The 24,086-nt window shown below is 43.1% G+C and overlaps 1 protein-coding gene across 1 annotated transcript; it reads right to left on the bottom strand.

Annotated features, from left to right (window-relative positions):
- Positions 1–85: 85 nt before the first annotated feature.
- LOC110978539 (E3 ubiquitin-protein ligase MGRN1-like) lies at positions 86–23,517 on the bottom strand. The gene is made up of 14 exons (XM_022233612.2): positions 23,298–23,517; positions 17,952–18,070; positions 17,607–17,704; positions 16,485–16,604; positions 14,328–14,445; positions 13,475–13,705; positions 11,370–11,487; positions 10,685–10,732; positions 10,000–10,082; positions 9,636–9,726; positions 8,869–8,932; positions 8,184–8,367; positions 7,695–7,980; positions 86–2,403 (listed from the first exon to the last, which is right to left on the bottom strand). Exons 1-14 carry the CDS (start codon positions 23,383–23,385, stop codon positions 2,123–2,125), a joined length of 1,929 nt encoding a protein of 642 aa, XP_022089304.2. The 5' UTR covers positions 23,386–23,517; the 3' UTR covers positions 86–2,122.
- Positions 23,518–24,086: the final 569 nt, after the last annotated feature.

Genomic DNA, 24,086 nt, shown 5'->3' on the forward strand with positions numbered 1-24,086 from the left:
TAAAGAGATTCCTGCTAAGTAGCTTCATGAAAAGGACCCACTGTAAACAGTGCTTTGCAAAGAAAGTGACCAACATCTGCAGCAGTTTAATTTCTCACTACGGTGATGTGTTTAATTCATACTCTAGATTAACAATATTTTGAATCTCTTCATTTTCACAAGGAAAATGCTTTCTCTGAATACGTTAGGCAGACATGCAACTGGGAATTCAGAGGAAAGGGGTGGGGCGAGGGGCTATTCCAATGGCACCAGGTTTTGTATGTATTTTGCGGTAATAGTGCCCACCCGGCCGCAAAAAAGAGGAAATCAACTGATTTTGAGAGAGAAGGTGCACGTCTAATTAAGGTAATATTGACAGCTGTACTACGGAAGAGCTTGGACAGTAACCATGACCTACACAACAACTCTTAAAAATAGAGCCTTACGTCAACTTTTAGCAGATTTTAGCATGATACCACGATTTCCTGGAGTCATGTTTTCAGGTTGTTATTTGAACAATTAATAGGAATTCTTTCATTAACAAAGTAATGCTTTACTACATAGATACTGAAATACACTTAATGGATACTGCACTGTTTCCAATCAGACTTATTAAATAATAGTAAAATAATTTCTTAAACATGCACAAACAAATTAGTTGCATTTTTTCCATGCTTGATGAAGCATCTGTGCTCACAGTTTTTTAGTGATCATTTATTTACACATCTCTGCTTACAGAAAGCTTCATTTTTACATATAATTATTCAATGTGTGCATCTGGCACACAAGTGAATGACTGCTATGAATAAGACAAAAACTCAGCTTTTGAAGGAAACAAAAACATTTACAATCATATCTGCAAAAAGTTCATCCCGTCATTAATATAAAAATTTATTTTGAACATTCAACATATATGTACATTTAATTACATTTCTGTATTAGAAGGCCAAGTCACACAATGCAAGGTCTATAGGGAACTTGAAGGACAACTCATGCACTGCAACCCTCAACTGCAACACCAGACACTTTAAACATGATACACTTTTCAATGCAGGCTTCCTGGAAAATTACACACGATGGAAGTTGGCTTTTTAGGTTTCTGTTTCATGATTCTGAGCTTTTTGTTTCCAACCAAGAAGGGGTTAAAACTAGTTGCCAAGAAAATCCTGCAAGTGACTTGGTCCTGGAGCATTTCAATACTCTGACATAGGAATCTTTTTAATTTATGAAAAATAAAATCAACCAATGTTTCTTCTTGGGGGTTATCCAACATCATGCATTTGTGAGTGCATTTAAAACTCCTGAATTTTATTCTAGATCAGTTATCAGAGCAAAATGAACTTGACCATTTCATGACAGATCAGTAATAGTCTGCAAGCCAATCATACAAATATTCTATAGCAACGTATACATGCTATTCAGGTTACGTGAATGCTGGACATAAATTTTTTTCACGCCGATGCAAAAACACAGGAACGCAAACTAAATGGAGTTGTACACATTCAAAGAGAAACCACAAGAAACCAAACTAATTTACCAAGCTATTCAGTGGTGGGAGCTTAAAAAATTCAGCTTTTATTTTGAGCTGTATTTTCCCTGGCTTTAAACGTTTCTCATCTAAAGAAGTAACATAACCAACTATTTCTTCCAAGGGTCGACATAACTCATAAGCGATTCTATAGTACAGTGTTACAGTGATTTGTCAAGTCTATTATGTATAGCTTTTCATTGTATGGGATATGACCCAGCCTCACGGTTTCAATCAAAAGTTTTACATACAATTGGACTGGAGGAACTCGTTACAATTTTTGAGATTTTCACGGTTCTTTGTAATGTTCTTTATGCTGAAGCTGACTGGTCAAAACTTCAACTAAATTATACAAGACAAGTGTTTAAAAATCACTGACCAGCTACAAAAAGATTGATAGCCAGGGATGGGTGACATCTAACACATTGTAATTAAATGTACTCGGTCCAAAGTGAACGGACACTTTTGACCACAGCTCCAAATCCATTATCTGGCATTCAGGTGACAGAATGTTGCATGTAAGGCGAGGTTACAGTCGAGTACTTCACATACACATCAATAGCAAATGTACTTGAATAGTACTTAAGTTGCATGCCAGGATACAATCATGGTGCCCTACACCATCTGCTCGTGAGCTTCTTCCAGCTGGATGTTGCTAGGTGTAGAGGCCAGCAGCTGTCGGGTGCTGCTGGTGCTGCTGAAGCTTGCCTGGCTGTCACGGTTCCCCATCACCCCACCACCTATGCCAACGTTGGGGTCGCTGCTCTGCGGGGTACCAGGCAGCTCCAGGTCCATGGTGTAACCCAGCGAGGCACTGGTATGCGACAGCTCAGCCATTTGGGGCTCCTCTGTCTCATCGTACATGACTGGGGCTAGTGTCGAATTGGTCTCTGGATCTGAATGTATTATTGGCAAAATACGTTAGAGTTGTTATGAGAAAATCACATGTAATAAGAAATGAACAATGACCATGGTATGAACCTTTCCCAGTTTATTTGTGACCCAATCCCGAAAAATGAGTCTTGAGGACGTTTTTTTCAATAGAGTATAACACCCCTATAACAAACACGACCAGTCCACACAAAATGTTCAGTGGAGCAGCCTTTTAGTATAGCATTTTGAAGTCACTGATGCACCTGTTCCTACCGAAGGCAAGGTCACAAATGTGGCAACATGCCTCATCAATGTGTCTGCATGAGGATATTTGGCCAACACTTCCAACTTGCACCAAAAAGAAAAAAAGCTGAAAATAAACAACATCCAAATTCTTGTACTTTGTTCATTGTGTGTTCCTTTGCTTCCATATTTCATCGGTTGGGTATTTCTCTGTGGCCTGTGTTATGCCTCCTCAACCACCAGTTTACATGGTCCCTGTGCCCGCACATACTGTACATGGACACAGTTCGTGTACCCATGATTGAAACTGACTAAAATTTTCCTCAACTATTAAGTCACCATCATCAATCCTACATATCTTGCTTTTATTTAAAGCAAATTCTCAATGTTTGGTGAAAGTGTATGGAAAATTCAGGAGCCAATGGGGATGTTGGGTATACTTGAGTGGTGTTGTACAGTCATTTTTATTCAGTTGAGCTGTTTTGTTTTGGTATTTCACTAAATTTCGTATCGTGGTTAAAACAAAAAATGACAAGGGTTCACATTGATTAATATGATGCACGGTGGAGATGAAGTTTGAAGCTTTTCATGATGGAGGTAGCGAGTAAACCAGATAGGTTAGCGGTATCACCATGGATATATCTCTTTTTTAAGTATGTGGGGTTCTGAAAAGAACCGGTGGTACACAACGTTTCGGACAATATGCTCTGTCTGTCGCCAGGAGACTGCAGAGGGTCCAGTGATGAGGCAGCTTGTATGGTGTGTCGGGGCTGGGAGGTGTGGACAGGATGCTAACTCTGGATCCAAGTGGAGGCTTGGGGACATTGAGGTGTGAAGAGGATGCTAACTCCGGATCCAACTGAGGTCAATGGGGTGCTGGCAAACCCGTGAGGCGTGTCAGTCTGATGGAAAGGAGTGTGGAGGAAGGTAGCCAAGGGTATAGGGGACCCATAGGCTGGAAATGTCCTAGGGTATAGGGGACCCATAGGCTGGAAATGTCCTAGGGTATAGGGGACTCATAGGCTGGAAATGTCCTAGGGTATAGGGGACTCATAGGCTGGAAATGTCCTAGGGTATAGGGGACTCATAGGCTGGAAATGTCCTAGGGTTTAGGGGACTCATAGGCTGGAAATGTCCTAGGATATAGGGGACTCATAGGCTGGAAATGTCCTAGGGTATAGGGGACTCATAGGCTGGAAATGTCCTAGGATATAGGGGACTCATAGGCTGGAAATGTCCTAGGGTATAGGGGACTCATAGGCTGGAAATGTCCTAGGGTATAGGGGACTCATAGGCTGGAAATGTCCTAGGGTATAGGGGACCCATAGGCTGGAAATGTCCTAGGGTATAGGGGACCCATAGGCTGGAAATGTCCTAGGGTATAGGGGACTCATAGGCTGGAAATGTCCTAGGGTATAGGCGACCCATAGGCTGGAAATGTCCTTGGGTATAGGCGACCCATAGGCTGGAAATGTCCTAGGGTATAGGCGACCCATAGGCTGGAAATGTCCTAGGGTATAGGGGACCCATAGGCTGGAAATGTCCTAGGGTATAGGGGACCCATAGGCTGGAAATGTCCTAGGGTATAGGGGACCCATAGGCTGGAAATGTCCTAGGGTATAGGGGACCCATAGGCTGGAAATGTCCTAGGGTATAGGGGACCCATAGGCTGGAAATGTCCTAGGGTATAGGGGACTCATAGGCTGGAAATGTCCTAGGGTATAGGCGACCCATAGGCTGGAAATGTCCTTGGGTATAGGCGACCCATAGGCTGGAAATGTCCTAGGGTATAGGCGACCCATAGGCTGGAAATGTCCTAGGGTATAGGGGACCCATAGGCTGGAAATGTCCTAGGGTATAGGGGACTCATAGGCTGGAAATGTCCTAGGGCATAGGGGACTCATAGGCTGGAAATGTCCTAGGGTATAGGGGACTCATAGGCTGGAAATGTCCTAGGGTATAGGGGACTCATAGGCTGGAAATGTCCTAGGGTATAGGGGACTCATAGGCTGGAAATGTCCTAGGGTATAGGGGACTCATAGGCTGGAAATGTCCTAGGGTATAGGGGACTCATAGGCTGGAAATGTCCTAGGGTATAGGGGACTCATAGGCTGGAAATGTCCTAGGGTATAGGGGACTCATAGGCTGGAAATGTCCTAGGGTATAGGGGACTCATAGGCTGGAAATGTCCTAGGGTATAGGGGACTCATAGGCTGGAAATGTCCTAGGGTATAGGGGACTCATAGGCTGGAAATGTCCTAGGGTATAGGGGACTCATAGGCTGGAAATGTCCTAGGGTATAGGGGACTCATAGGCTGGAAATGTCCTAGGGTATAGGGGACTCATAGGCTGGAAATGTCCTAGGGTATAGGGGACTCATAGGCTGGAAATGTCCTAGGGTATAGGGGACTCATAGGCTGGAAATGTCCTAGGGTATAGGGGACTCATAGGCTGGAAATGTCCTAGGGTATAGGGGACTCATAGGCTGGAAATGTCCTAGGGTATAGGGGACTCATAGGCTGGAAATGTCCTAGGGTATAGGGGACTCATAGGCTGGAAATGTCCTAGGGTATAGGGGACTCATAGGCTGGAAATGTCCTAGGGTATAGGGGACTCATAGGCTGGAAATGTCCTGGGGTTTAGGGGACTCATAGGCTGGAAATGTCCTGGGGTTTAGGGGACTCATAGGCTGGAAATGTCCTAGGGTTTAGGGGACTCATAGGCTGGAAATGTCCTAGGGTATAGGGGATCAATTGGACTGGGATGTGAGGATGGGACGCCAAATGTTGCTAATGTGGAAACTGATGTTTTGTGGTACTGTGTTATTCTTGGTGATCTTGATGGCTTCTCTCATGCCGCGTGGATGCCAGTGCTTGATGCTGGTGAGGAGTTCGGCTTTGCTCCAGTCGATCTTGTGGTCTTCGATGTGGGAGTGCTTGATGATGGCAGACTCGTCGTATTCCCCTTTCCTGCCATGGGCTTTGTGTTAATCTTTATATAAAATAAACAACAAGGCCTTTCTTGTATATCGGCAAGAGAGAATACCCGCTGCCGGTGGCTGCTTCGTTTGGGTTTCCCTCAGCGCGGACTGCTGAAGTTCTTGGCTTAAAAAAAGAGCCTATCTTTGATTGAGTTTCTGCCATTGTGTGCAAGACGAAACGCGGTGATATGGCAACAAGAAATATCGTCCCCATCGTAGATGCCATTAATACTCTTACACAGGGCTACGGCTGCCGCCATGAAAAACAAAAAAAGGTGTGTGGCATCGATGTTGTAAGTTCTGCAAATGGTGTAGTATAAAATTGTAACCTTCGTAAGTGCAGCCCCAGTAGCTTATTGAGCACACGGCACAGAGAAAACAAACCTGCACACAGGTGCATGTATGACGCCCATGATGGAAGTTCAGATTTCATGCAACACCAGCCACGAGGAAAGTTCAGTGCCGAATGAACATGTAGGGTGTGCAGTACAGTGTGGCCGCCGACGCGTGGTGCACAATGCATGTACAGTACATGTACGGTGTGCAGTACCGTGTGGCTGCCGACGCGTGGTGCACAATGCATGTACAGTACATGGAAAAATGCAGGACTATTAACTGTTTTTTCATCTAGATTTTCCGGACATGCAATCTGCATTATGTAAGATAACTCTGAGCCATACTGTCATAATTATATTGTGCGTATCGAGTACAAAAAAATGGGTATCGGCCCGTTTTTTGCGTATCGGGCAGAAATAATTGCGTATTGGGCCCAATACGTAAGTTCTTACGTGGGGAGAACCCTACTGAAGACTTGATCTTGGGGTGATGGAAGGACACGCTGTGGAGGTATCTGTCTGTGTGGGTAGGTTTCCGGTATACTCAGCAGGTGCGACTGCCGTCTTGCTTTCTGGATACTTCAACATCAAGAAATGAGATGTTGCCATCTTTTTCGGTTCGATTGTGAACTGGGTGTTGCTGTGAAGCCCGTTGAGGTGTTCTAGGAAGAGCTGGAGGCTATCTTGACCATGCTGCCAGATGACAATGGTGTCGTCTACATACCAGAGCCAAATCTTGGGTCTGTGATCTGTAGTGTTGATAGCGGGCTGCTCAAATTCTTTCACGAATACGTCAACCAGAACCGGGGATATAGGGATTCCATAGGGGTTTCGGCTGTTTGTTCATAGAATCTATCTCTCTATCGGAAGCTAGAAGAGTTGACGCAGGTGAGCAGCTGGTTTTGAAGTTGTTCCCGAGTAAGATTGGTGCGGTCCTTGACGGTGGGGTATGCCTGAAGTCTGTCCTTAGTAATGGTGGCGGCCTTGAAGAAGGGGACATACTTGAAGAGGGAGACGATGTCAAAACTGACCACGATGTCATCTGGCTGAAGCGTGAGGCCTTGAATGAAGCTGGCGAACTGATCTGAATTCTTGATGTGGTGTTTGGGGTTGCCAACCAGGGGGTGCAGTACCTTGGCAAGATGTCTGGCTATGTTGTTAGACCCACTCTTGAAGCGGCAATGGGGCGTAGTGGAGTGTTCCCCTTGTGGATCTTGGGTTGCCCGAAGAACCTCGGTCATTTGAAATTGGTTGGCTGGAGTTGTCTGTACAAGGACCGAGAGCTACTGCTGGAGTGCTGGAGGGAGAGGGGCTTTCGCTGTAGCTTTCTCTCAATAGCAGAGGTGCATGATGCTTTTAAAGTCTTTTCAATCAAACATAGCTAAGGTAACTTCAGACTTCTTTGTTAGGTTGGGTTACATAAGCAATTTCTTTTTATTGATTGTTGAGACTGAATGGGTTTTGTAGCAAGTGATGGATTTCTATCAGGAGTTGAAGGTGAAACAAGGAAAAAGTAACAGTTTGAATGAAGTCAATTACACAGTAGGTCACAGGTTCTAATATGACATAAAAGGTGACAAGAACAAGGCCTTGTCACAGTTCATTGTATTGAGACTCCAAATCCATGCGAGTTGCTCCTTTTTTTACATAAAAAGAGATCTCAGCTAACTTCACAGCACCAAATCTTGCTGAGCTGTACATTACTGAGCCTTGCATGTATTGCCAGTTAGTTATGACCTCAAAGAGAATTACTTACAATCATCACCATCGATTGAAGTCTCTTGTAATCCATGGACCACAAGCCTGTCTAGAGTCTGGGAATCTGAGGACATTTGGCTCCCGTCTCTGGACGGATTGGACTTCAGCGACCCCTTCCTAGCTGACCGCAGTTGAGGTTCAGAGGTCAGCGAGCCTTCCTGGGATATGCTCTGCGGGGAGGCGGTACTATGGCTAGATTTGCTGTCGGCTGAAGCAGAGCTGGGTGGAGTCTCACGCAAGGCCAAGGGAGGCATGGCCAACTTTGTCTCATCTTTAAACAGCTCCTGTCATGCAGAGATTGGCAAATGCACAGTAATGAATAGGTTGCCTCGATTGGACAAATTCCATTTGTTCCCGTTGAAAAAACATGTTGACACACTTAACACAAAATTGTCACAGACAATCACTGTAGGTCAACATGCCCTCTGCAGTTAACTGGATAAAAATGAATACCTATTAGAACTCTACCAATCGCACACTTCCTCACCACAACATCTCCTGTTGCTGGGGCAGCCATCGGCACTTTGGCCTTCTTCTTGGCATCAGGCAAGGAACGCACACTGCCATTGGCCATAGGGTTGGTCTTGGTCTCATTCTCCTCCCGGTAGCCGGCCGACTGGTCCTCGCTAGTGCGGCTGCGCACAGAAGCGGCTGAGCTAGTCCTACCCTTCCTGTCAATAATGACAACAAAATAACGGCCGAATCACAGATGGGCGCGTTTCTAAAGCAAGTAAGCATCGTGTTCAGACCCTTTCTGAGAGAAATGAATCAAGGAAATGGGCATAGGCGAGAGTCCTATTTGCTATACCGTCATCTGATTAAGGACACCATCCATTTTCAATGCGCTAGAAAAACCTCACATGAGAAAACAAGCTTTAAAAAATAGCACAAATTCTGCAGCAACAAACTACAGAAAAGCACAGAAAATCTTTGTTCAGTATCTTTAAAACAACATTCATGGACATTTCTGTCAATGTCATCTGAACAAGAATCATTCAAAATCCAATATACAGCTAGATATTGGGCTCCATGTTTAAATAACACCATCCTCAACATGAGACACAAATGTTCCTCACAACTTGTACAAATTAGAGAAAATCCCTGAGACTGCTAAACGAATATTAACTATCCAGCTGCCTAGAAAGCTTTCTTATCAAAAAAAGGATACCTACTTTCGACTTCTCCTTGATCGGCCTTCACTGGACGCAGATCCAAGCAGCCTCTCTCCTGCTCCACCTGCACCAAAAAAAAAAAATTGCAACAAAAACTCTGTATTTCTGTGTTGAGCTGGTGTGACCAGTAATAATTAGCTTATGGACCATAGGCCTCCCAACTGCAACAAAAGTGATCAAATATTTCACACTGTTGGATTTTTAAAGAGGCAGACAGCAATGCATGTATGCTGATGTGTTTTTTTAGAGCAGTCCACCATGCAACACAATCTATCATTGAATTTCACTGCATTCAAAAGGATTTTCAATTTGGCTGTGTGTGTGTGTGTGTATTCTGCTGCAATCTTGCACAGAGCCCAGAAAGACAGAAAATGGGTCTTTTCCAAGAAGAGTCCAGCACAGCAAGACAACACAAATTAGATGTGTTGTCTGCTTGTGAAAAGGGCAACAGGCCGTTCTGGTCAAAGAAATGTCAAATGTGATGTTGAGAAGAAATCTAGAGGAGCTTGAAAGTTTTACGTCAGTGTGAGACTTTTTATGGTAAATACACGTACTGGGCAAATCAGACAATGACATCATCATGACACCACTCTGTCTTGAGCATTTACCTTTTATTTATTGGACAATGAATTACATGACATCATCATTCGCAAAAAGGCATGTTAAAACAGGGCACATTCCCCTTTCTCTAGTTGCCTACCCCCCTCCAAAGTGCCTGATTCTTTTGGGATTTAAAAATGATAGTGACAAGCCAACGATCCACCAACCTTCTGCCCCAGCTCTGATTGGACTTGGACCGTTGAGGGCTTCACCGAGGGGCACAGCTTCATATCCACTGGGAACGTTCTCTTGGCTGGTCTGAAGGGAGTAAAAAAATTATCCAATTGATGGCAAAGAAAAAAGTCAAAGATTCTCAAAAAAATTTCTCCAAATTCTGCCAGGCTTAGCAAGTAGATGAACACATCTAGCCAACAATATTAACTTTTTCCGCTAACACGGAACACTGTCAGGCAGAGGCAAAAACAGGTATTTTTGTTTGTAGCTGGCTATGGCTAATGAGCGTGATACACAAATTGAACGAGTTGAAGTCACAGCTACAAAAATACTCGATTTAGATAAAGATCATCTCACCTGGTGCTCTTCATCTTCGTTTGGAGTCACGGCTGTGGAGCCAATCTTCCTCAGTGCCCTTATTCGCAGAAGTGCTCGGAAAGCTACAGAAGATGGGGGAAATACGAACAGGACTCCATGCACAGACTCGGAATGATACATGCCAAATCCAGTTTGGACAGGTTTTGAAGGAAGGGCAAGATGGTATTTCCGATAAAAACTCACAACAGAATGTGAAATGACGGTCTGACATCATACATCAAATTTTTTTCTTATCATTTGACATGTGCACCTGATTTGTCACCAGAAAAAAACATACATGTTTAAACAGAGCAGCAAACACCTAAGTGTGAAGTCAGCAATCTGAAAGCTAGTCCTATTTTCCAAGTGGTAATACTAACAGTGAACTACATGAACAGCGATAACGTTTTCAGAGGAAATGAATTTGAGACTCTACCTTCATGTAAGGCAGATCAGACGCTGAAGGAGCCTTAGAATTTGTTTTCCTAAATGTAACCTTGTCGAAGACTGACATGGACATGAATGTCACTGTAAATATCTGCAGCATGCATTAGCAATAGCTCAACTCCTGCAAACTCCAATGCCAATGTTTCTTCATGTCTAATTCATTCCATGTGCAGGTTTTGTTGCATTTGAACAGGCTTTCTACAATGTGCTTGTTCTTCAGAATTTGCAATCAACTTACGTGCACGGCAAATGGGACAGCAACTGGCTTGATAGCGCAGGGAATCAGCTGAAATGTAAGCACAGGTAGAGAAAATAACTTGACAAGTGTGATGCTAAGGGCAACGGTGACTCAAGGTATCCAATCTGTATTTGTGGCCCTGTCATACAAAAGAAATACTCTTCACTGGTACCACTTCACAAGTAACCGACATAAAGGCTGGGTCAACTGGCAGGTTCCCACTTCAATAATTATTCAGAGTAAGAACAGCAGATTATTTGTCTCCCCCTGGTATTGGTCGGCCATCTTGAATTGGAAGCAAGGTAAACCCTGTGAACATTTTCTGCAAAGTTAAGTTGTGGGAGTGCAGATCAGACAACAGGGCCAGGTTAGATTACCATCCTTAAGCCTAACACTCCTCGATCCTTCACCTGTTGGAGGATTGAGGACTGTTAGGGTTAAGCCATGATGGGTAAAGAGCTAGGTCATCTTTACTGTCCAAATGAAAGCTATTTTTAAAGTGATGCTATACCTGCCATTACAGTGTATTAGTCAGGTTCCTTGCAATTTTAGAGTGTTCAATAAATAAAGTGGATTCAAGGAGCACAATAAATGATGGTTGTAAGTCAAAGTCTGTGAGCCAAAGTTGCTCTACGAGGCAAGAATTAACCCCAGGGGGGATTCTTGTTGGGCTGACTGGACTCACCACATGTGCTGCAGAGGCAGAGGTGCCTGCAGGGTAGGATGAGTGTATCTCTGGGGTCTGACATGCAGATGACACAGTCTGATCCGATGTCATCGGCAAACTCATCCTCTTCAGGTGTCTACAAAGATGCAAATTGCAAGATGCAGGGATGAGACTCTCAGAAAATGAAAAAAAGCTGGAATTTGCAAGCACGCAACACCAAGCCCTTTACGGCACGTGGGCCCCAGGAAAATTGTCAACTTTAGATGATCTGTGGTGCAATGTAATGCTAAGCCCCTTTGGGACATATTTTACACTTGTGAAATATAACTGTACCAGTACAATATGTCCCAGAGGGGCTTAGCATTACATTGTACCACAGATCATCTAAAGTTGACAATTTTCCTAGGGCCCGAGTGCCGTAAAGGGCTTGGCGCTGCGTGCTTGCAAATTCCAACAAATGTTTCTATTTAGAAACATTTATGAAAGTCCATACTCTGAAAAACCTAGCCTAACCTTTTCATTATTTGTTATCTTGATAGGTGTTAGATTTATACATCATACATGTTAAGACCCACCACATAGTTTTGTTCATCACTTATGGTTTGTCATGTGCTTCAAAATACATGTTGACTATGTTCACGTATACATGTACCTGATAGACGATAATTCGTTTTCCATGTCTAGAGTTCGCTGTTGTATTTCAACGATTCTGCAGGTGCTGTTAAGGCATCTTTGCCCTGGGAAGGGTAATTAATTTCTAACGTTACATCGCACCACCGTCTTACCAGGTTTTGCCAATATCCGAATAAATTTGGACAAGAACACTCTTCCTACCCACTCCCATCGCCAGGAATTTTAATCCCTTTGTCAATGTGTTTCACCTTTCCTTCTTCTTGATGAATGATGTCTTTACGGGCAGACATGATGATGGAAATGTAACAATAAGAAACGTCCATTCAACAACACACACGGCGGTACGGTTTTCGGTGATAACACACAAAAGTATTCAGGGTACCAGGCACAGTGGCTTTGAGTGGTGGTCTGCACACTCATGCATGTGGTGAGTAGCATGGAAAGTGCACAGTCATTGGCTTATATCAGAGCGATTGTGACACCGACAGTTACCTGGAAACGAACACATTTCCTACAGAGATGGTTATTGGTCGGCACTGGTTTTTGTCAGCAAAAAGAGCCAACGGAATGTGTTGCTTTATCTTATCTTCCAATTCTAGCCTGGTACCAATTCGGATCTGTGTGTATATGTACGTTGACAGCGTGTGCCTAAACTACACGTAAACGTAAGGCATGCATGGCACGACAGTGCCCTTCATGGTCAATATGATTTTGATGTGCTTAGGACGAAATAAAAATGACATGTAAAAGTAAGCAACAAGAAATGCAATTTCATTTTATTTTACAACAAATTGAGGCTCAATATTATCACATCTGACACCTGGAAGTCAAAAATTATCTTGATGAAATGGGTCGGAAAAGTTTAAAATATCGGAATTTCTAAGTTGACTTTCACTGTATCCGACAGTCCAAAAAGGCTGAACTTATTTGCAAAAGTGAATTTTCAAAGTCCCAAAAGCAGAAAACTGCCAAAAAGCAGAAGAATCTCATCCCTTCTCCCGTACCCTTTCTGTTGTCCTCTAAACCCTGACTTGTCAGCATGCAACCAAATCCAAGTGAAAGATGCTGCAAAATTCACTTTATACATGTTGCATGTTGTTTCATTTAGTAGCATTGGATTTTTAATGCATTTAGCAGAGAAAACACCTTGCTTTGTGATGATTTACTTTATTCCTGACACAGCAAAACCATTGTGATGTTGGTTGGTTGCTGCACTTACAGCACACCGTGATGTGACAGAATTCTTAGCCCTTTAAAAGACGCAGGCCTTGATAAACAAAACATCACAGTCTACACCGGTCAGCAACAGTTCTTATATGGCCAATGCATGGTAACTGTCAGCATTACTTAGCTGCAAGTGGACTTCTGGGAATATTTCTGTGGCTGTGCTGTACTGTGAATCACTCCTGCTGCAATCACTTGTGAAGACTCTCATGAAGGGGAATCTAGATGGCCAAAGTGCCACAAGGTTTGAGCTGGTTAATACATACCTTGCCCGGTTCACCAGAGTTCTTGTTCTCAATGCCAAAGATCTCCTGCAGCATGTAGTACACCCCGTCCACCATCTGCTTCTGCTTGAGCGGCTTGATGTAGTAGGAGGCCTCGGCAGTCTGCTCCAGCGTGGCTAGGAGGGCATGGCTGTGGCCCGCATGCTCCTCACCTTCTTCCACGATGCACTGGATCACGATGGGGATGACGTCCTTGGCCGGGTTATAGTTGAACTGCAGGAGAGAGAATAAATCAAAGAAGAGGCTGGTTTACAGGAAGTCATGTCTTGGCCTTGTAAGAAATGAGCATCTGAGAAAACTGATGCATGACTTTGTGACATGCGGTTACTGACTGTCCCTGAAGCAAGTTAGAGTCCCACTCAAACAACCCCAGACAAACCGCTATTGTGGTTTCATTTCATTATGGGTTGTCAATGGTTCCCTGTGTACCTAGTTATAGAAAAAGTGACTGATAACCCAGAACTATGCAGGCCTGGTTTAAAATGGTCAACAAGACTACTCCAACCATCTACTGCTCGAGTGATGTCAGTCAAGTTTATGGTTAATGCTGTAGCTTGAATTTACCAAAAGCTGATGATGGATGCTGCTGTACATTATCACGGAGCATTATTTTCATAACTGGACTAGAACTGTTTTCTGAATTTGATGGTATCTTTTAGCCTCTTCAAACAAACAGCGAGCCTTATTAAAGCTGGAGGCTTTTTATTTGGTCTGAACATCTGCGACATGAAAATGGTTCTAAAGCCAGATTGACAGCTACAGCAAGTCCACACAATTAAATACAACAGGCTATTGAAGGAAATTATGCATTGCTGTCCCTTCTTTCTTGACTTACCTCATCATCGTCAAATGTGGAGGGGTCAAAGGTGAATGCTGGTTGGTAGAAGGTCTGACTGGAGCCACGCTCATAGTGGAATGTCTCTGATCTCAGGGTTGGGTCCCTGGCGGTGTATCTGGAAGATTGGACACACATAGGGCATTCACAAATAAGTGGTCTGCTGCTTCTACATGAAATGACTATTGTCAGTGATGTAGCACCCTGCTCATTCGCTAAGTAAAATCCCCAGGAGGCCACTCATGGGTAATCTATAATGAAAGACTTTTTAGGAGGCAACCTGTCCACGCTTAACAGATTCTCTGCATTTACCAAACTGCTCTGCTTATCAGGTCTTTGCAACTGGCATAAGTCTTGTGCAAACCTCAAGGGTTTTTCTGCCTTTTTATCAGCAATACACACCGGGGGATTGATTTTGAATAAGCTCTGTCATTTTTTCAAATTTACTTTCCAAATTTTGTTTCAAGCATCTTCTTGTCTAGACGACGAGAACCATTCCAAAAAGGAACGAACCCTTGATCAACTACTACTGTTGATGACTGCAGACCTGCCAACCTTTAGAATCGCAAAAGTGTATTCGGAGGTTCCAAAATGTGTATTTTTCAATACAAATGTGTATTTTCCCAAACAAACAGGAAAGACAAGCTTACAAGTACCTTTGCATGGCTACATACTATTTGAACTTTAATACTTACTCGTGCAGGCTTAAATGGACCTTATAATTTCCTGGTGTTACTCACAGCAGTTGCTTTCGTGCATTTACACAACAGTTCATTTTGGTGTGCACATTGCTGCCATGGCCTGGCTGTGGCTTGGTGTATATTTTGTTTGTGAGAGAGTCTGACAGGACTGCAGTGCTATGGGTTGCATTCTTCGTTTCAGCAATGACGCGGTGTTTACCGGTCATGCTATTTAGCATCAACACATACAACTAGTACTTGAAGTAGCGTCAACAAAGCGTCAACAACTTGAAAATACTCTCTGAGGATTTAAAAGTAGTCTTATCTAAATTTAGAGACTCTAAGACCTGCCACTGTGTAAAAGAAACACCAAATTCGCTTCCAGATTCACGCAGAAAAACGAAACTTTTTCACCGATGTATGGAGACCGCCATCTTTCTTTACTCTACTGTCCACACGAAAACAAGATGGCAGCCAGTCAGGCTGCACGAGCAGGCCTGAATTTGTCTCGCAAATTTCCACCTTCCAATATCATTTTTGATACGATACGTTGAATATGATATGTAGGAGCCTTACGAATATTGTAAATAAAAATATTTTTATAAAAATGCTTGAATATTTAGTTGACGCTTTGTTGACGCTTGTTGACATGACCCATGTTTACTGCTTTCGATGTGGCGAGATACATCATAACCCTCACTATGCCAATGTATGCACGATACTGGGGTCAGAACTACTCAAAGTGCAGTGAGCCTAATGTTTACCTCTCTAGGAAGGTTATATGAATTCAAATTTCTCCGTATGTTCCCTTTTGAAAGATTGCTTCCGTTTTGGGTGTCTTTTTTAGAAGTTGAAGCCATCTTCATTCACACAGTTTTACGATTACATCGGGAAATTTTTGTGCATGCACACGAACGTACACTCCACAATGCATGCCGATCAGTTTGGTATGCGACGCTCCGATTGGTTGATACATGCGCTACCAGGGGTATGTGTACAAAGCGTACACCAATCACGAATGCTCTACTTTACGAGTTCGCGATATAGAACCACATGACATGTGGCTTAGTCTTGCTCACAGCCGCTTTAGCTATTTTAGCTTAAATTTTACACAGCGCCCTATTTTTTTTCTGTCTGTGTCAAAATTATCAAAATCCGTATTTTATGGTAATAAAAACGTACAGTCGTATTTTCATCAATTTTTCATACAAAATATGCCAAAATCGTACTAGTTGGCAGGTCTGTGACTGTGAGCAGTCCAGCATCAACCTAATCACATTTGTTTCTGTGTAGGTTTTAATTCTTTTCTCTGTTCTGTGCAACACGTCCCTACGACGATTTGTCCAAAATTTTCCAAAATGTGAGGCCCAAGATGTGCAGGCAAGTGTGGCATCATGATGATGTCATGACATACAGTATTAAATTACACTAAGCAACAGCAATGCATGACACGCACTGGAATAGGCTTGCTACTCACATAGCATGGCCCGTCTGTATCTCCTCACGGGCAAAGAAGTGGACTGTGATGGCAGTGCGCGCCTCTGTGTCAAAGGTGAACTCAATGGAATAATGCCCATCACCTCTCTCCTCTTCGTCCCTGCAGAAAAAGTACAAAATGGTAAATAGGCTCACCTGATGGTAAGCTGAGAGAGACGCAGACTGTGGGGGAGACGGGGAATCGTTCCTCTTCCCCAACATTTCTTCAGCTCCTATGCAATTTTCCCATACACAAATTTACTAATACTTGTTTGAACAGTGTCAACTTGAGTGGGTTGATGTCTATCCGCTTCGTATGTGACTTCATCACAAAGGCGGACGCGCCACAATTTGCAGGCTTCCAGTGGGCGTTAATTTCTGGTTCATTGTAAACGGCGATCAATGCATGTAACTCTATGCGCAGTGCATGTGCAGTGGGCGTGGTTTAAACTGAAGTGACGTTACACTTACCAACCGGATTGCCCTACACATGTACATTTCGATGCAGAAGGTTTCCAGAAGACATTCAGCAGATAGAAACTACAGGTTGTCTCATCATTTGCTCTCGCAATGAAAGTTGTTTTTGGAAAGAATTGTATATTCAGGGGTGTGAGTGAAATATAATGAAAATAGCTAAACCTAGATGAAATCGCAAGCGCGAAGCATAAACAGCGTGGGGTCCGGGGCCTACTGAAGGGCCCCAGGAAAAATTTGAAATATCTATGCTCTGTGGTGCATTTCACAGCCTCCTGCTGCAATCGTTGATCGTTTTTTTCTTGCAATTTAAGCTGTGCATATTTTTTATTTTACTTTTTATTCATGTTTATCTGAAATTCCTGAAGAGGTTAAAATGAACAGAAAGAGTTACATATACGGAAAACACTGATTTTCCCTTAAAATATTATGGTCCAATATAATATTGCACCATAACGCTGTTCAAGTGTCACAAACACCTGCAGGTTTAGAAAGGGAGCCTGTTCATTGTGGGGCGATTTTAGCGAGGAAAGAAGGGGGTGAATACCTACACGTAGGCAGACTAAATTTCAAAAGTAATGTTGCTGGTGTTTAGTGGTACTGGTTAACATATACTATGGAGCTGCGATCTGCATAAATATAAACCCACCTGAGTGCTGGGACCAGCTTGAGAGAATCCTTCCGGATGTTGACCAGACTTTTGAGGGTTTTGATGGGCTCTTTGGGCTGGAGTGATGGGTAGGGAAACTGTCAAAAGAAGAAGAAAAAAAACAAAAACCATTGAGCCTGACTGTCCAAGCATTCTTGCTTGGAACCTCCAAAATATTCAAAGGTAAAGTAGACTACGGTCCCATTCTTTGAACTAGTCTGGGATAAATAAGAGTATTTTCAGTTGTCTACCTTCCATACAATTTGTAGCCAAAATTATGCTTCCAAAATTGAATCGGACACGAGTTGGCCTGAGCACGAGTTGACTCGTTTCAAAAATACTTACCGGGGCAGGTCTTGTACTGAGGTAGTTCAAATCAGTGTTTTCACCAAAGAGGTAAGCCTCAGGTTGTGGGGTGTCAAAGCGCTGCCCACCCATACTGAAATAACTGCCAAAGTAGCAACCTTTCAAAGAAGACAGGAAATTAAATGTCAATATACATGTATTTCCAGACGTAATTGTTTCAATTTTTAGAACGGGTTCTGGGATAGAATCTTCAAGACACCTGTTGAAACACTGCGTTTACTAATGTGTGCTCATATCTACAGTGGTGTGTGCAAAGTGAATTGGTATCAAGCACGGCTCGTTACACTAAGCAATAATGTCAAAAGTCTTCACAGAATGTGCTGAGTGCTTGATGTCTTCATTTAAAGCACCTGTTGCAAGACTTTTCATACTGTGAAAACAACTGGAAAAAACTACTCTGGGATGAAGTAAAACCCTAATAAGATTGTGCACATGTGTGTGACGATCCTGGTTACCATGCAAATTGTGCATTTGTATTTCATTTACGCAGTAACGTCGACTCGTCCTCATCCCCATGATTAACACCTGACAGATGTCTGCAGACTTTGTATATGACTTAGGGAACAGGAACCAGTCTAGCAGCATGAGCATGGATGCTTGTGTGCCTAGCGGCTGGTGGATGTATATTGTGTTACGGATGGAAAGGGTCTACAACAACAAAACATTAAAGGTTAGGCCTACGCTGGCCCCAGACTGGGACCAGTTTACAGGACTACCTTCATATCCTTGGCCCCATGACTACCGCCCCCCCCGGAAACTTTGTGAAAAGCTTCCTATGAGCCCCATTTTGTTATATGGTTACATTCAACCCATCTGGTCATTAATTCATCAATCATTGTCAATATGGGCAATTTTCCGTCTGTTCCTGTCTGTGAAATTTGACCCATGAAAATACCCAACAAATGCTTTTTTTTTTTTCCAACACATTCATAATGTTCACACACACATGTACAAAGGGCTCCATAATACGAAGTCACTGATAAAACAGCAGTTGGAATCACCGTGTTTATCGCTGTCTGATTTCCGGACCAAACAGATCCCGACCGTGTTTATCACTCATTAAACGATCGAGAATGAATTGATGCTGTAAATGAATGGCTGTGTTGGCCGACCAAATAGAAACCAAATGACCAGATGGGGTGAATGTAGCCATGAAAGAAAAACAGAGCTCAGAGGAAGCTTTTCCACTTTTTGGAGGGTAGTCACGGGGCCAAGGATATGAAGGTAGTCCAGTAGACTGGGGCTAGGCCTAGGCCAACTTCCGAGTTGATGCCCACGGGCCATGGTTTGGGAAATTAGTTAACCCACCAGTCCCATAAAACAAAAGGACAAAATGAATCATGACTTAAGCCTTTGTAGGCCTATGTGAAATTGGTTTCTTCAACCATGAATAAATGGTACACTGTAATTGTAAACTTTTGGCTGTAGAACCTGGACGTCAATCATAATGTCATAAGACTGGAGGAGTCCAACCTGAGCTAGCCTCACGTTAGTCTGTAGTCTACAATCCTGGATGATTCTCGCTGGGCCTCTAACCCCCAGACCCCTTTCAATGTTGGGTCTATACGCATGATCTGCGCTCTGGATGGACATGACAACATTGACCGGGAAAGTGGGAGAAGGGGGCTATTGCCAAGTGTCCCAACAATTCTGTCCAGGATTGTCTGCATTAACTCATGCCTATTTATGTGTGTGAGGGGGGGTCTGGTTACTTAGAGTGGGCAAACCATTTCCGGCATTGGCCGATTCGAATTTACACTAACTTCAAATAAACATTAAATGCATTGAATTCACTCTGAAGATATCACAAGCATTATCATAGTTGCATTTCCCAACCCTCACCCAACAAAGCGAGTAGGATGCGCTACAATAATAGGGCGTGCACGCAATACATACAAGGCGCACTGCCAACGGTGAGCCACAACACATCATTAAAGAACTTGAGTCTCTCCAATTTTTTTTTTATGGTTTTCACGGATCATCACTGAATTTCTCTCCAAATGACAAACTATCTAAAAACACACAATCTTATGGTATTGTCCAGACCAAACGGTCAATTCATACTTTAGAAATCTATTTTACAGATAACCAGCGAAATGCCATGGTTCATCGTGTATGATGCACTCCTACAAGCGTATACTCTGCAATGCACACATCGTGCCTAGAAATCACACCCCTAAAAATGCCTTTTTGAAAAAATTTGGGTCAGACACACCTTAGAAAGATTGAGGTTCAGATCATGAGTGTGGGGTATTTGACCCCCGAGCGATGAAGTGCACCACGATTTTCCTCACGCCCACTGCCGAGTGTGCATGCGCAGCGGCTGGTCAATATGGCGTCCACCCATAGTAGCCTCACACATGCCGCCATACACGGGCGGATAAAGACTGCCTTTTGTGAGTTTGCCTATGGTGTCATGGGTTCATGGTCATCACCAAGTGCTGTGTTTTTACAGTTTTTTCAAGAGATTTAGCAAGTACTGTTGTATTTGGTGGCTTTTCTAACGTCATTCCTCTGAATTCTAACTTAAAATTGTACATTCCACTGCAAAAAGTGTGGTGATGCAGGGTTCGAAATTCACGACGGCCACGATGGCCAGTGCCGTGATGCCCCTCGGAAAATTGCATTGTCCACGGCCACTTTTGCTGTGCCCTATGCACACTTTGGCCGTTAACTATAGTTATGCGCACCCCCTGTGTTACAGGCCAAGCCACATGTACGCTACATGGACCGTCCAGAGGGGGTAGCGTTGACTTTTCAACTTCATGTAGCAATGAACATCGTGCGTGATAGCGAGCATAGACCCGCACCCTTACGGATTGCTAAGCGCGGTGTCCCATAATGCATTGCTGCATATACCGCTATTGCACACTTTTGCATTGATCCGCTGCACGTGCGCAAGCACAAACCCGTACCCTTACGGATACGTGTAGCTAATCAGAGTGTCCTATAATACATTGTTGCATACACAAGTACATGTACCACCAGTGCACTCCGCATTGATCTGCGTCACGTATAGTACGTGCTTCAAGGGACGCGGACCAGCCACGTGGAATCAAAGTTTTCCTATCGCTACCGGCCCGCTGTCAGTTTGTACGCCACGCGACAATGCCTCGGAAAGAACGTTTGAAACGTTCCTTTCAAAAGGAGCTCTGCAACTTGGCTACAAAATGCAAGAAATAGGATTTTTTTAATGCATGGATAAGTGGTGGTGTCACCGTGTGTAGCTCCGAGATTGGCAATGTTGACGGCACCGTTATTTCCCGAAATCTGTGCCGGGTAAAGATGCGGCCACGCTGGCAATGCAGGCGTCCACATATATCTCCCGCCCGCATTGCTGGCAACAAACACATGATTTACAAAACAGCTTAGCGAAACCGTTGCTATCACCTGCAAAATATCTAACTGTTACTGCTTTCTTTAAAATAAAACTTAGAATTTAAAAAAATATATACATTTTCATCAGTATTTGGTTCTAGCATTGAATTATTGTGTTTTCATCCAAATTTCATGTAATGCTAGAATGCTGGCCATGTCTTTATCTTCCATGTAATACTGGTATTTATGACCATGTGACGGGCTCTCAACCAATTGTAATGGCTAAACTGGTTTGCATATGAAGTGCAGTAAATGATGGACTGGAAGAGTGACATTTTAATTTTTTTTCCATCTTCAGTATTAAGAGGCCATTAGCTAAAAAAGTAAAGGGTAAAAAAGAGTAAAAGGGCAGCAGAACTTGTCAACCCTTAACCCTTATTGCTCTTGTTTTCATGTCAGGGTAGGAAGCCTAAGGGGACAGCAGGGTTCTTGGATACAATGTACATGTAGATTATTCAGCTAGTGACTTGAAAGTCTAAAAGTCAACAAAAGGGATGTGCACACATCTTCAAGTGTAAGGAAAAAAAATTAATTAATTTGACGATCAATTATGTGCAACTCATGCCCTGTTCATAGAGTATAACAATTCCTGGTGTTAGGTTTTGACTGCTTATTGGACATTTGCTCGTGTGTCAACTTTTTTCCACAATAAAGCAAAGAATGCATTTTAGAGGTTGAACAGATTGTGTTCTGACAAATTTGCCTTTGGGCCCTTATCCATTTTCGACAATGGCCTCCGTGCCCTTTTAAGAGGCCTTGGTGCTCAGGGTGCTGAGCGCCAGAGCGGCACCCAGGTGCGGCACAACTCGTTATCCATTTTTCACTGTAATTATGTTTGCCTTTTCATCATGGTTTCTTGGTGCATTCCGTGTCCTACCAATGTTAAAGCCAAACATCCAAACCGACCAGTTCGGTTTAGTTCAAAAGTGCAAACTTCAACGATTTTTGGTTCGGTTTGGCAGTTCGGCTGCAGCACTATTCTAATGTACGGAGTACGAGTTGTCCTGGGTAAAAGTGGTCCTGGGTACGAGTTGTCCTAGGTACAAGTGGTCCTGGGTACGAGTTGACGTGGGTACAAGATGACCTGGATACGAGTTAACCTGATTCAATAGGAACAGGGTACTAAAGCAAAGGTAATGAACCACCATTTCTGAGGGTTGGGCATTATAAGATTAGGATGGGAAGGAAAAAGGAGCAAACATTGCCCCCTTTTCCTTCCCCCAAGACCTTTCTACCATTGTGCAAAATCACTCATGTGGTATCAGCAATAAGCCTAAGGCTTACTAGCCCCACTAGTGTGGTACGGACTCTCACTCCCAATCCATCCTTAGCCACACATCCGTACATGCAATTTCATCGCGGGCGAAATTTCTTTTGCACAAGGACATGATCCTTGACCTTTCCGCTTTCTAAAAACCATTTATTGAATGATTTCACTCACGTTATTCAGGTATTTTTCAGTCTTTTTGCCTTTATCCATTCAATCTCACAGATTCACTCTCTCAGTCGCCCTCTTTAAAATAAGATTGTTGAACATTACGTCACTTGACCCCTCATCGTCTCAACTGCTGTTCCACGTCAAGACATATGTAGCCTAATACACGGACTGAGCGATAAGATACTACATGTACGGCTCTTCCAAAACTTTGGCAGCAGTTTAGATGTCTTGACATGGAGACGATGAGGGGTCAAGTGACGTAATGTTCAACGATCTTATTTTAAAGATAGCAACTGAGAGAGCGAGTACGCCGACACGAAATTGCGTATACGGATGTGTGGCTAAGGATGGATCGGGAGTGAGAATCCGTGCCACACAAGTGGGGTTAAAGGCTTACATGTATGTTATATTTATTAAGTTATAATAACCATGATGATCTGTGACGCAGAATAATAATCATAAACTTTAAAGCAAAGTCATCATGGTCATGACAAATGATGAAGGCCTACCTGTCTTTGGGGGATATCTGTACGCGGCAGATGCAGAAATGTCCAGTTCCTGTACATTTGATCGTTGTATACTCGTCAGTCCTCCCATTTTAAAGCATTCAGGTTGCCTACTATAGATGAAGAACCCAGGCCTACCTGATTCTGAGTCTCAAGCTCACGACACAAACACGACCGAAAACGGAACAAAATGGCGTTTCCCACAATGCACCACATACGTACTGCTCTTGCATGAAACAGTCGTTATACTTGAAGTGTCGTTGCTCACCGCACCATCCACTGTGTGCAGAGGGCGCACTTCATCTACGCAGTGAAATTAAGACGATAGGAACAAAAATTGCGGGTGGCTTTATTCAAATTTGTATTTCAACTAAATTGACTAAAACCAAATTCCATCTTTACTTAGCTGAGAAACATATCTTTAAAACCACTTGAAATTGCGAAATAGATCAAGAAGACAAACATTTACTTCTATTTTTCTCCATTTTGCAGTGGGCAATTTGTTTTGTTCCACCCTAACAATCCTCAATCCTTCAGTTTCAACATGATTTTATATACACCGCAGGGAGTGAGGGATAAGCAACTGTCAAACGAAATCGATTCTTTCAAACGACTGAAACTACTCCTTTTCCAATGAATGGACAATACCTATGGACCATTGACAATTATAATAGGGTCTAAATGTTACACTTTGATATTGGACCTTATACATCGCTGTTTCCTGAGCGAATAGGGCGATGGTTACCCGTTCCTTGTTAAGTTTACACACGATTCACACCATCTCATTGTTGA

The sequence above is a fragment of the Acanthaster planci genome, linkage group LG07 (assembly GCF_054643075.1).
Source record: "Acanthaster planci isolate LZ-2023a linkage group LG07, COTS_SCS, whole genome shotgun sequence".
Taxonomy (NCBI): domain Eukaryota; kingdom Metazoa; phylum Echinodermata; class Asteroidea; order Valvatida; family Acanthasteridae; genus Acanthaster; species Acanthaster planci.

Bases quoted from the DNA above. Each gene is read 5' to 3' on its own strand.
- LOC110978539 (XM_022233612.2), bottom strand. From the start codon at position 23,385: ATGGGAGGACTGACGAGTATACAACGATCAAATGTACAGGAACTGGAC. The intron at 17,705-17,951 runs GTAAGTATTTTT...TTCTTTTGACAG, and splicing joins TCAGTACAAGACCTGCCCCG to TTTCCCTACCCATCACTCCA. The intron at 7,981-8,183 runs GTGAGGAAGTGT...TCTGCATGACAG, and splicing joins CAGCAACAGGAGATGTTGTG to GAGCTGTTTAAAGATGAGAC.